The sequence below is a fragment of the Gasterosteus aculeatus genome, chromosome 15, assembly GCF_964276395.1.
Source record: "Gasterosteus aculeatus chromosome 15, fGasAcu3.hap1.1, whole genome shotgun sequence".
Taxonomy (NCBI): Eukaryota; Metazoa; Chordata; class Actinopteri; order Perciformes; family Gasterosteidae; genus Gasterosteus; species Gasterosteus aculeatus.
Window position 1 is genome coordinate 10,865,131 of NC_135703.1, and position 13,812 is coordinate 10,878,942.

General features: G+C 39.6%; 1 protein-coding gene across 1 annotated transcript; it reads right to left on the minus strand.

Moving 5' to 3' along the window:
- Positions 1-4,347: 4,347 nt before the first annotated feature.
- On the minus strand, positions 4,348-9,181 carry LOC120833386 (protein TUNAR). The gene is made up of 2 exons (XM_078089612.1): positions 8,378-9,181; positions 4,348-4,663 (listed from the first exon to the last, which is right to left on the minus strand). The coding sequence occupies exon 2, from the start codon at positions 4,621-4,623 to the stop codon at positions 4,477-4,479; it is 147 nt and encodes a 48-aa protein (XP_077945738.1). The 5' UTR covers positions 4,624-4,663; positions 8,378-9,181; the 3' UTR covers positions 4,348-4,476.
- Between the last annotated feature and the right edge of the window lie 4,631 nt (positions 9,182-13,812).

Genomic DNA, 13,812 nt, shown 5'->3' on the forward strand with positions numbered 1-13,812 from the left:
CAGCCTTAGCGAGCATTGATTTCACACCAGATCAAAGCAATCTTCTATTTTCTGACCAGTTCAATACTGCAGATTCAAAGCAAAAAGAAACAAAGGAGCTTTTTTTAAATAGTTTTCCACAGATGCTGGGCTGATTTAAACAACATTTTCCCATAATGACCAGTTTTTTAGATGCCCCACAGTTGTACTCTATCGATCTGCTCAGCGGTCTTTGCTGAGACAAGAGTGACAGATACTGTGAGCTGGAGACACCACAGTTGTACCATCCTGCACTTTTCCTTCTCCTTTAATAAAGAGTTTAGTTTCTTATGCTCTCGCATAGTGAGGGGAAACTGATTTATATACTCTCCGCTTGCCAGGTTATAGTTTCACATTTTTAAAATTACCTTATTGTTAAATACATTCAACGCAAATAAATACATAGGCCTAATAATTAAGACGTATGTATTCATTTGCATATAAAATGTCCATCCATTGGAATTACATTTTAAGTGATAATTACATTTGCTGGTCAAAATAACTTCAAGTAACAACCAAGAAAGAATTACATTTATTAAAAAAAATACCAGTAAGCCAAATGAGTTTTAAATATACAATAAATTGGTATATGCTTTTACCATGAATGAGCCAGTTTGTTTTAAATTGATAAACATGTGTTTGTATTCACTGTTAATAGAGCTTATTTCTGATATTCATAACGATTAGGTTTATGCGATCAACTCAATTAACTCAAAATACATACAATTAATAGGATTTTCTTAATAAACCCAATGTATTTTAAAATGTAACCCCACATATTTACAAATAAAACTTTCATAAATAAATAGAACCTTTTCCAAACAGTATTCTGAAAGTTAGACTTTCAGAAGTAGGGAAACGCTCCAGGAAATCCCTCTTCAAATCTATTGAAAAGTATATTTATTGCACCTCCTGTAATCCTCTTCACCTCACCAGCAAGAATAACCAATCTCCATTTAGAACTCTGAAAACATGTGTCAACTTTAGCATAGAGCAACTAAAACCTTTCCCATCCATAAAAAACATTCACCCCAAACCTGACTTTTTAAACTTTTAAGTTTTACATTGTTATCAGGATTAGTCATGGCCTTCTAGCTTGTTCCCCAATTTTGATCACAGGATTTATTCCTCTGCATGAATACATTTTTTAAAAAGGCAGCTTGATATGTGCACCCTTTGTGACGGGGATTCTATACTGGACACATCTGATAGGGAAATCCTATCAGATCCCTAATTGTGGGCGGATTTTGGATTCAGTGAAGTCACGACATTCAAACTCCGGAGCCAACTGTGACCTGGTGAGGTAGAAAAGGCGTTGCCTTGTTTCCCTTTCTCTGTCAAGCTTTGGAACTCTTAAACACTGTTATGATTTAATTACAGCAAAACTAGTTATTTCCACAAAAACAGATTACACATTTGACCCCTTTTCCCTGTCGAGTTGAGTTTTTTCACATCGGGTGTCATCATACTTGAAAGCGGCCGTTTTGTAATGAAATATTCTGTGTTCTGTTGATTTGATTATTGGGGAAAAACCTCGGTGGGTTTGTGTCATACTGAAAGAAATTCCTTGCAATGCGGCGCTCCATTTTAACTTGATTTTCCTGCCACATGTTTGAATTGCTTCTCAATCATTCCAGAAGCAGCCCGATGTTGCCAGTCTTGAGTGTGTCTCGTTGATTTCGGTGTGGCTTGTGTTGCTGATGGATTAATCGGCCTCACAGCTTTTCTGTGAAACCATCAAAACGATTGTCAGCTCAGTTCAGATAGAGACGGAACGTCTGCGCAGACAATCTGCTCACCTGAACCGTCCATCTGTGATGCACCACGATCTCCTGCGCATTGTTCACCAAGCGTGTTTCAGCTTCAGCAGAGGCAATGATTTCCAAGGCTGCCTGGCTGCTGGAGGCAGGTGAAACAATAGCTTAAAGCAGGCTTTGGGTACGTGTGAATTTAAGCAGCTGGGGTTCTTTAGACAAAGGCTGTTTTTTTTTTTCTTTTCCTATTTAAAGAAAAAGTGACAGCAAGATGTTTTCAGTCCAGTTTTTTCCCCTTCAACAGGATTGTTCCAGTATGTTACCAGTCACAAAGCACTCGTAATGGAGTGGGAAATTATCCTGACACACATGATTAAAAAGCAAAAGGAGATGGAATAAAAATACATTTGTTTAGAGTGATTTGGTTTCTGTGTCTTGGTGCTGCTCTTTTTTTCTCCCTTCTTCGGATTATTCCTGCGAGACAGAAATATGTCTGACAGGATGTAACGCTGTAGCCTCTTTCAGTGAGGCTTCTTACTCCCTCTTCTTCTTCCAGGCTCTGTTCTAATCGCACGCAGCTGTCAGATACAGGACAATATAGATTTTCAAAGATTATTTTATTCGTGCTAGAAGCGTTTCACTTCTGTAAAAGTATTTTGTTCCAGAAGTCATGAAGCTGAAAGTTTTTTCAAAATATGTATATGCGTAGCATTAATGAATGTAGCTTATGTGCACCAAAGGCGTAATTCAATATATTACCATTAATATGGTATGATACAAACCAAGACAGAACATCCAAATATATCCGTTTCATCTTGTATTCATTTAATGTTTTTTAACCGAACCGCAGCCTGACAAACGTTTACCCAATTTGTCACCCACAAGTGACAAATCAATAGGTTTAAATAGATTTAGCATACACATGAACAAAACATAACAAATAGAGGTACATAGCTTTAAGAAAGATGAGTAAAGAATAAGGGATAATACATTCATACGACTTGTCCATGTGCTTAAGTTTGTTCACCCAAGCTAATTGACTTTATTAAGCCATGAAACAGAAATCCAGTCCCATCATTCTTCTTCCACTATCTTGTGGGACTCGTGGCTTTATAAAGATACTCTCACTGTTTTTTCTATTTTTATTTTCTTGACCTTTTAACTGATGAGGTTGAGACACTTTGATCTCAGGCACTTTCTGAAATCATGAGGTGGTCGTCTTGCAAACACATGTAACTGTTCTTTTATAAAGCATGACATCCGCTAAATACTGTACATCATTATTTAAAGGCGTTTTCTCTTCTCTTATAGATACATTTTTTCAGTAAAAGTTTTTCATTTTGGGAAATACTCTTATTCGCTTCCTCAATGAGAGTTACATAAAAGATTGATATCGCTCTCACACTTGTCCGTTAAATTCGAATTCGCAGCTAGGAGAAGAGCATTTTAGCATAATGACTGGAAATGGGGAAAATGAAATCACGTTGTCACATCTCAAACAGTAGTCAATTATTGAGGAATAAACGGGAGTATATTTTTTACACAATAAAAACAGGTTTTGGTTTTACAAAGTTCTGCGCCAGACTACTTCTCGGCTGACCACAAAGACTTCCAAGAGTCTTCTCTTCACTGAGAGGTTGGCAGGAGACCAGATTATTGCCCAAAATGTGGAACGATTCCTTTGATGCATTATTGTCAAATTAATCTATAAATGAGAGCAAACAGAAAAAGACTTACATGCAGATCATTTTGCAGGCTTCTTGTTCAAGAATGAAGGAAAAACAGCAAGTGAATATAATTTGAGACGCTCTCATGACCCAACCTGATTCAGTTGGTACGAGCTGAAACATGCCAGCGTCTGATAGACCCATACGTGAGGAAATGATCTTTGTGAAAACGTCTGAAGATGTTTACCCCCAAGAACAACGATGGTGATCTTCAGCCTCGACTTCGACAAATAATAACATTATTTTCCCACAAATTAATTAATCTTCTCTCGGTGAGAAAGTGTCGGTGACCCTCAAGTGATGCGTCATAAACTTAAGTATTATAAATTATTGAGACAGTTTGTACTGATCTGTCTGAATTCCTAACATTTGAAAACTGACTTCATGCCATTGACAAAGTTTGTTTTAGTAAATGCACAATATACAACTTTTGTAGGACAATTGTAGGAAATAAAACACCATCCAAAATATTTTTTTTACTCCAAACAGTGAGGAATACAGTACAAAAACAAAATTCAACCTCAATAACAATTTGAATATCTATTTTCTTTAATTTACTTAATCCTCATAGAAACCGATGTATGTTGTCATATACTGTGAAAATCTTTGAGGAAAATGAATATATATCATTGCAAAAACCTACCTTCTCTATACATCCTTATATTCCATCACATGGAAGCATATTAGGTACTTTCAACACTTCAGTCAATAAAACATCTGATACATATTTTCACGTCCACCCTCTGCAATCCTTGATGTCCATGTGGTTGAGAAAAGCGGTATCGTCGGGCATTTATGTACAAGTTAGATGTCTCACGGCATGTTGGACTATTTCACCAGTAAAGGCAAAAGGAACGAGTCCGTTTCCCATTGACCAAGTTGTTTGAAGGGATGCAGGATGGATGCAATATGGCCATCGCATTGACACAGATGATCTCTCATCTGCCCGCTGATGAAGTACAGCAGGAGATAGAGACCTACAGGGTGGTGTAGATGTAGACAAAGATGATGACAACCAAGTTGAGAATGGTTCCAATGATCCCCAGCATGGCCAAGATGCTCTCCTCCTTACTTTCCTTGTCTTGGATTCCCTTTTCCTCATCAGTGTGGAGAGTGTTTACCATTTTCCCCGGGAAAAGACTGCAGTTTTCGTCTCAGACTAATCTGATCAGATGAGAGAGAGAAACAGTCCTTGAGTTAGATGGTATTGCACACCGATGAATGGCATTAAAATGAAAAGAAGAGGTAAGAAAATACAAAAGCACTAATTGGCCTGTAGGTGTGTGAATGTGCCTGTGAAACTAGAGTCAATGCCAGCTAGAATTGTGAGAGACATGGGACACACCCTGGACTCTCACTTGTCCCTCCAGATTCTAGCTGGGATGGACTCTAGTCCCGCGACCTCGTACAAGGGTCCAGTACAAGATATCAAATGGATTTTTGCCAAGTCCACAAAAAACTAAAGTTAAAGTGTGTTGTAGTTCAACGTTATTATTTAGGAGATTTTGTTTTGATCTTGTTTTGTATGTCAAATTATGTTGCTGGTCAAACATTTCATTTAAAATATTCATCCTTCGGCCATTGCAAGTTTTTTTTTTCTTCTTTTTTTACAGTGTAGCCTTGTAGCCTCAGCTGTGTTACTTATTCTACTGCTGTGGTCAGATACAACTTGCCAGCTCCCATGTGTGACTTTTCCAGTAGATGTCTTTACGCGTGTGTGTGTGTGTGTGTGTGTGTGTGTGTGTGTGTGTGTGTGTGTGTGTGTGTGTGTGTGTGAGAGAGAGAGTTGTATTGATTAGTGTAGCCCGGAGTGGATTATTAGAAACTAGCTGTATGTTTTCACCCCGCTGGCACAGCAGCTTGTGCAAGTCGGCATCCAAATATCTCTCAGGAGAAAAGCACTATTTCTGCGGGTCAGTTTTATTCGCCGACTAGCACCTGTAAGGCATGTAAGCTATTGCAGAGTAAAAAAAAACCTTTTATCAGGGAAAAGTTCCCCTTGGTGAAAAGCAGAGATAGATAAATTATTTTTTAATCTCTAGCAGAGGTTTGCATAAAGATGCACCACCTGGGTACACAACATACCTTAAGGCGGATACACTGACTTGCAATAATAAAAACAAGTGTTGGCTATATTTTAATGCTATTATGAAATAAATCATTATGCTAAATTATATTCAACAACTTGTTTCCTTTGGCATCTGTATTGCTTTCTGTTATCACACCTGAAGATGATTAGAAAAATGTGTGGTCCACCCACATTATCCCATGCAAAGGGAAAAGGTAGAAATCAGTTTAACTAGATCAAACTAGATTCAACTGTTAGTTATGTCCACTATGAAAGGACCACTGTCTAGCATGGGCTTATGTTTAGGGCTTCTTATACATTTATAAAAAGACATGTCATAATGTTCAAAGTCAAGGGCCTTTTGTTCAGGCTTGACTTATAAAAGGTCAAGAGCATGAAACGGATTGTGCTCACTGGAAGGGTAACACCCCACACTCTGATTGATCATAGTCATGCATGGTGCTCTTGATGCACTTAAAACCCCGTCAGGTTGTGTCTCTGTGTTTAAGGGTGTTCTCCTGTGATCTGTAACAATGGGTTTTGATTGCCTCTCGTGGGGACCACTATAAACGGGGCTTCCCTCAACACAGATGGAGATGTTTGTGTGGCGCGCTGGATGTGTCCTCGCGTCAAATTGGGGTCTCCACTCATTTCCACTCAGGAAACATTTCCACTCTAAACTTTTTTAATTGTTTAAATATAAAACCAGGGACAAAAAAAAAATGTCCAAAAGTTGCTTTTCTTTTACTTCATCGCCCCAGATTTATCTTCAGACTGTGAAGGTTGGCAACCAAATGGACTAAACTACATAACTGTACACAAATAGGCTAAAACTAGCTTCATCTTGACCAGCTACATTAAGATGGTCTTTACATATTGATGCCTCCGTATTAATGATCCCATAAAGTCATACATGATGATATATCTGTCACAGGGGACATTTCACTACATGTACTGTCACATTTAATGACATGTAACTGATAATACTTAAAAGAAGGATCTTAATCTTAATTCCTCCACCTCCATTACCAAGGAGGTCGAGGAATGATAGTGGAGTAGGAGGGTCCAGGCTCTTTTGAAAAAGCAGAGTACCACAGAGTACAGCTGTGCCTCACACACTCAACCTTTTTTTTAAGTAGAAGCCGATGCTGGCATCCTGCAATGTGCCATAATAATGAAGCGCTCATAATGACTCTCTGTGCCTGTTAAACACAGAGGACAAGCTGAAAAGGAAAGTCACATCAATATACTCACATACAGCTCGGCATATCAATTGAAAGGTTAATCCAGCCGTGATACAGTACACAGCCTCCACTTATCCACCTCTTATTGATTAGTAATTAGACCCTGTGTTATTCTGAGGTGGGATTGAGGTATCGCAGTATGGATTAAGAGCTCATTTGAAACCATTCCAACACTTCTATTCTTCTTCATTCCCAACTGTGATGAATCTTATCAGGTTTGTTGTTGTTACGGACGCTTCTGTTTCAAGTATGATACATGCGGCATCTCTGGATCCTTTCAAATGGAAATGCATCTCCTTGAGATGTTTCTCCGTAAGAAGGCGAGCTCACACCTCCCTCTTCGCCTCGTACAGAAACAGCCAGGAACGTATTTGTGTAAAAAGAGCAGACACACAGACAACGAGAGAAAGGGAGAGGTAGAAAAAAGGGACGGTGCCACACCTGGAACAACAAAACAGCCTCTCCTGCTACACCTGACAGGAGCTAACGTCCTCAGATCGGATCAGTGGAGAGTAAAACCTTTTGCCACTTGAATAATCACGAGCATGTCAAACGACACACAGACGCTAACAGAGTCTGACGGGCATGAATTGCTATTGGCATTGTTATAAAATGGAAAATAAGCAAACAGCCCCCTCCTGAGTGTGTCAACACACACACATACACACACTCACATTCAAAGGTTGTCGCCGTGACATGCTGACAACACAAAGACGTAAACGTAATGTCTAGTAACAATGCACATGTTTGCACAATTTTAAGAAAGAAGACGTAGGAAAGAAGTCAGAAGATTTCCCAGTTTTCTTGTGGAATCAGATGAGATTCTGGCATTAGTGTGACCCATTTTCTACAACCTGTACCCGTTGTTCTGGGAGTAGGACGGAAGTGACAGATCTATTTTGGTTTGGAAAAGAATTGCATTCACAAAGAACTTTAATTAAAAGGATCCTATTAGAGAAAAGTTCAGATATGCAGGAAACTACGGCTTGAATTTACAAACGTGGAATTAGACATAAAAGAAGATTGACGTATTATTATTTTTAAAAAACATCTCCATAGGGAAAGCATAGTAAGTGGGCACAAAAACAGGTTGACATAAGCTTTGTCTTGGAATTCAGTTGAACTGTTTTACATTTGAACAAAGAACTAGTTGAGTCACAAATGACTTGTCATACCTCATTTATGATAGTACTTCTATTACGTAAAAAGCAATTGAAACTTGTTAGCAACATACATTATGAGCAACTCCAAGAAGGGCCATGTGGAGTTTTATTTCTTTACAAACCCGGCTAATAGTATAAAGTAAGAGTAAGGCAGAAAAAACAAAAGGAAACCGTTTTGGTTCAGGGTGTCTCTGCTGCCTTAATCAATCATTCATACAAACAAAACTCAGCCTGGAAATATCATACAAATATAAAGAATATCAATGTTTCATAATACATAATAAATTATAGCTACACTCTGTTTTCGCATTTAAAAACGGTAAAAGATTCATTTTGTTTGACTGTTCACAGTTGTGCACATAATGAAAAACAATGAAGCGCTGGGTGACATCATAGACCTTACCTTGCAAAGCATCAGGAGTAGCATAACATTTAACATGCTGGAGGCTGGCGTCTTCCTGTGGTGCACAGACATCCCCGGCAACTAAGGTGAAAGTCGACCCCTCTCATCCTTCGGCTGTGGAGGGGCACAGGATCCAGAGAGGGAGGGCTCGTCTTCCAGGCGGTCCACTTTTAGGGCTCTGTGTGGATGTCGTACCCTGCAGCGCTCCAGCGTCTCCTCCCCAAATTTCATCTCACTAGTGGCCAAGTTCTAGCTGCCGTCACTTTCTCCTCCTCAGTCTCGTAAGAGCTGAAAACTGTGCTGCCCACCTCCTCTCGGCTCGTCTTCTTTCTCTGCTTTGTTGACGTCTCACCTCTGCTTCCCCTTGTCTTCTTCTTCTTCTCGTCTGTGAGGAAGGACGCTGTCCGGTTGAAGAATGAAGTCAGTTGATGGGCAGGTTTTATGTGGCCATTTCAACCTTTTTTTAAAAAATGTATTCCGCAAAGCTTAAAAAAAAAAAAGCGATTTCAGTCTAGCCTCTTGTGCCAATAACCCCTTGTCAAGCCTTGATAAAGGCTCATCTCTATGAAACTTTTATACTGCTCAGCAATGTAAAACATATTTATCTGATGTCCTGGCTTTTAAATGTTTCATGCTGAAACAAAAAATTGAAAAAAGCACCGTTGCTGAAGTGGTGGAAGCCCCTGCCTGCTGTAGCCAACATATCTTTCCTTGCGCTCCAGTGGCTCAGCGTGTATCTCTAACTAACTGAGCAGAGCGCCAAAGCTGGACGCTGTCAGAGAGAGAGACAGAGAGAGACGAGGGGTTGGGGGAGATGGGGGGGGTGAAGGAACCCGTCCCCTCACACTGACGCTGTCGTGGTTACTTTCGCTCCGCGGGCAAGAGGTATCCCCTGCTCCCTTTCTACGGTGCATATTAACGCAGCAGCCACGGTTGCCTGGCAACCGACTCCCCACAGAGACGGACGGTATTTTGTGACAGAGGCCAGGATGAGGGTCTCCCCTGTGCAATATTGTGTGAACATATGACTGTGTTTGATGTGAAATATGCAGGAATGACCTGCCATTAATCAAGGCGTGTGGGATTTGTGTGTTCGCGTATGTTTTTTTGGCTCCAGTCAAAGTTGGGCGACTGTGATCGTGGCCCGTGGATCATAGAAGCAGTGAGTAACAGTCAACTTTGGTGAGATTTGACCTGCAAAAAAAAAGCTTTCCTGACAGTGTGCACTTTTGCAGGGACGTAGAGTTGTAGTGTGAAACCCAGGAAGCAGTTAAAGCTGATCTATTCCATTTTCTAGTATTGCTAAAAAAGTTTGCGCACAGTTTACAAATACAACTGTTGTGTACATTTTAGGAGTGTTATTAGGTTATGTGAAACTAAATCATTGATATTAGAATATTAGAAATATTCATTTTCAATAACATAATTCACAAAAAAATAAAAAAAATAACAGGGACTAAACTATAACTCGTCTCATAATCGATGTTCGCTCTTCTTTTAACTTCAAGCCCAGCTGTCACCATATTGACGTGGAGGTGACAGGTTTGCTCTCAATTCCATAGTGGGTGAATGTAAGCATCTCCTTTCTGAATGTCTTGGATTTTACGTTTGGGGGCTGAAGCGACTGAAAGGCAAAATAAAAGGTGTAGAGTATGTCAACGCATTAATACAAAGACACAGTGTCAGCCCAGCTTATGGTGTGTGTGTATGTAGGTGGTTGTGTGTGTCAGGAAAGAAAGGTACTCCGGCACCAGGTGCAAACGTGTGTTTGCATGTCTGTTTCACCTTCCTACATTCATATAAACTTTCCTCCACATGTATTCACAGTTCACATCTTCCTTCTCTCTTGCCTAGAAATGTAGGGGAACTCACAGACAAGAACACGTAATATTGATCTAATGTGAATAACCTCCAGGACATTTTCAGTGCAATCCGACACCAGGACGAACGCTCCCGTCCCGGTCCTCTCCCTCCGACTCTGTTTTCTCACTTCACCTCTGCCAGAGGGAAGGACACAAGCTTTCAGTGTTTGAACTGCGAGCGAGAGACTTATCTCTCGGTCTTTCAGGAGACATGACTCACCCAGGTCATGCCACCCATTTCTCCTTCCTTTTTTTTAAGCAGTTTTACTACTTGAATATTTATAGTTATTCATCTGTTGGGCCTTCTCAAAGGGACATATCTCTGCAAGAGGACAGAATCAAATGTTCCATCCTCAAATATTTTGTTACGACTTTACACCAGTCTGCTTGGGTTTGAATTTAATATTTTAGGTGTGTTTCTTTCAGCCTTTTTTATGTCACTGATTCTTAGAAAGATACATAAAAGAAGTCAGATGTCATCTTTAATGCTGAACAATGAGGTTCATATTTCAGAAATGCAGGTGAAAATGTTTTTTCTGAGGTTGTGAAATCAAATAAAACATAAAATAAAATTGAAACTAGATTTTACTTTTACGTGAATGGTTTTGGTTGCTGATGGAAATCTTCTAAATGGGTAACAGCTGCCAACAAATCAGATTAGGCTCCTGGGTCCTTTTGTTGCTTTGCGCACAAAAGGACCTGAAATGGACAGTAATAAAAATGAAAATGCAAAGGAAACATTCCCTCCGAACTGAAACCACTGGTGTGCATAATTTCCTTGCATACTTCTCAGTCCCCTGCCTCAAAATAAATTTAACTTGGACCATTGCTGCCTACATAAGGAATTATAACAATTAATCAGGGTGTCCATTGAATCTGTTCTTGTCATCTGGTAATCAGATCAGTTTCTTCTGGTTGATCTTCCTCTGGCTCACATAAATTTCCATCAATAACATCATTCTCAACTCAGGCTCACACTGGTATGCTCATCTAAATTGTTATCCAGCCAAATGTCAAGTGTGTCTGAACTCTTTAAACTAACTACAGAGTGAGGTGGGATTTTCCCATTATTAAACCTGCACAAATCCACATGCGTATGTTAACAAGAGATCAACAGACCATCTGAAAGGGGCCGTTCAAATCGATGAACCTAAAGAGAATCATCACAAAGAAAGTGTTACATGTACAAAACATTCAAGCATCTCATGTCAGCTTATTCCTATGTTGTTATATATTCATTTTCTATTCAAATAACTATGAACTCTGTTGAGCAGTTAAACAATTTTAAATAATTCATTGGGGGGCCTATATGTTACAAAAATTGTTTTTGTATCTGTTGCTCTTAAAATGCTCTTAATCTGCACGCCATTAACTATAGCGGGCCATAAATATACTATCTGCTATCTACAGTTTCCTCTGCGTCTCCCTATCATTTTAACATTCAAACAATCATTTAATTCAGGTGAAGCCATATAAACGTAAATAACTTTCCCTGTAGTAGCAGGTAAGAAGGACCCTGAGGTGAAGTTGGCTTACAGAAATATGTTTCTGAAGTGAAAGTGAGATTTAAATAAACAGTGCTGGGAAGGTGTCAGTTTTCCACTGTAAAAAGCTTTGAGTTAACTTTAATTAATTTCACATGGTAAGCTGCACTAGCAGAGCTTCATGAGGTACATCTGAGGACATAAAGTTATTTACTGCAAATTAGTGTGAGAGAAAACTCATGCACAAAAATGCCAGGTATTAGTGTTTAGTTTTAGATTCAAGGGCAAAGCTAATGGAATCTGAAAGTCTTAGCGAAGAAGTAATCTACAATTACTGCCCCTGGTTTTCCTCATCACATCTGCTCTGTGTTTGTATTCACTCGTTCAACTTGTGCTTTCTAATTTGTCCTTCACGGAACACAGCTCAGTAATGCCACCTTATTAATTATTGAGAAGCTAGAGAGTTGTGCCCCATACGATCAAAGATAAACAATCTGTGAAGTTTTGTTCTGTAAACCTTTTTTATTCGCGGTGAAGAAACATCAAAAATTCACCTGAAGGTCGGAAAAAACAACACAGTGTTGGTCTTGGAAAAAAAAGCTTCCTAAAAAACTGCACAAAACTTCAATCTCAAAAGAGGGATTTATATTTTTTTGTGGAGGTAAAGACATGCGGCGGATGGTTAAGCGGGAAGAGTGGTTGTATGAGGCTAAGGAGTAAGGCGTGTCATGGCAGCCATTAATCCTAATTAGCAGACAGCATGACAGCAGCATATGGGTGTCCTCCAGTCACAGAGTCAGACGGCTGCTCTCCCAATCCTGCTCTTTTCACCAAGGCAAGGGGAATAAAATATTCAAACTGTGAAAGATGTTTTTATTCCTCTATTTCATATGGGAGAGATGGATGGGTGATAAGCAGAGGCTGGACAATGTAAAAGCATTCCTGTTGATGCTGTAGTAATGTGATCCTAGTAACCTCAAGTTGGCACGCTGTATTCGCTAAATAATGTTAAAAGAAATAGAAAAGAAGAGCCATTAAAGATTGATTTGAAAGTTTTGATTCTGCTTCAGTGGTTGAAAGTCTGATAGAAGAAGAAAAACGCTTGACCTTCAGAAAATTACTTTTAAAACAGCTGTAGTAATGCTTTTAGGCCTGATTGGTCAAAGCCTGTTGCAGGACAGCATACGTCTTGGCTTCTCATTGGCATTTTCATTCAATTATTTCATATGGAAGCTTGATAATTAAATCAAGTACTACTTGTTCATGGAAGTCTGATTTGAACTAAACGTCAAGATTCTAGTAGTCTTCAACAAACGGCTTTTAAGATAATTCTGTATTTTATTCCAGATGATAGCTGGGAGATAAATTAGTAGTCATATTGTGCAGATTTAATATTTTAAAATGAATGAAAGCACAACATTTGAGTTGGAAGGCCATACAGCTAATTTACTTAATTTATTTAGTTGTTCCTTGCGTTTACATACTGAAACAATGTGTTTTTCTGACAGATGTGGTATTGAACGAGACTACTTTAAACATATTATTTGGAATTTAACAGCCATGCATTAGCAGATAACCACGCAGGCGTGACAACGACAAACCTCCGAGATGCTCAGACTCTCTCTCCAGAGATATGCTCTGCATCAGGGGAAGAGCAAAAGAAGCAGCCTGAGAGAATACTAACGAGAGCGTTTAACACAGAGTGTTTGATTGCTTCTTTTGATATCCCAGGCAGAGAAGCTGCCTCAACGGATATCATCTCAAAAACCTCAGGTCAATCCTTCTGAAACTCACACAATTCTTTTCCTCTCAGCGTTCCTCTCTGCCGTGCTTCTCTCTCCAAAGGGGCCAGCCGGATATCCCCGAAGCCTAATCTCAAACTGCTTACATCAAAAGCCTGTCAGCCTGAGCGTACAAAAGCCGGTTTTCTGAGAGCGGCGGCTTGTCCGACTGGAACACTCCAACGCAGCTTTCATTTTCATCCGCCCGACGTTGGCGAGAGAAAAGCGCGTTGTGGTAGTCCATCTGGAGACGTCTGTGGGTCAGCACGCGCATAGCACACTTCACAAGTGTTTTCTTTCCATGGAAA

Excerpts from the sequence above, each read along its gene's own strand:
- LOC120833386 (XM_078089612.1), bottom strand. The coding sequence starts at position 4,623 with ATGGTAAACACTCTCCACACTGATGAGGAAAAGGGAATCCAAGACAAG.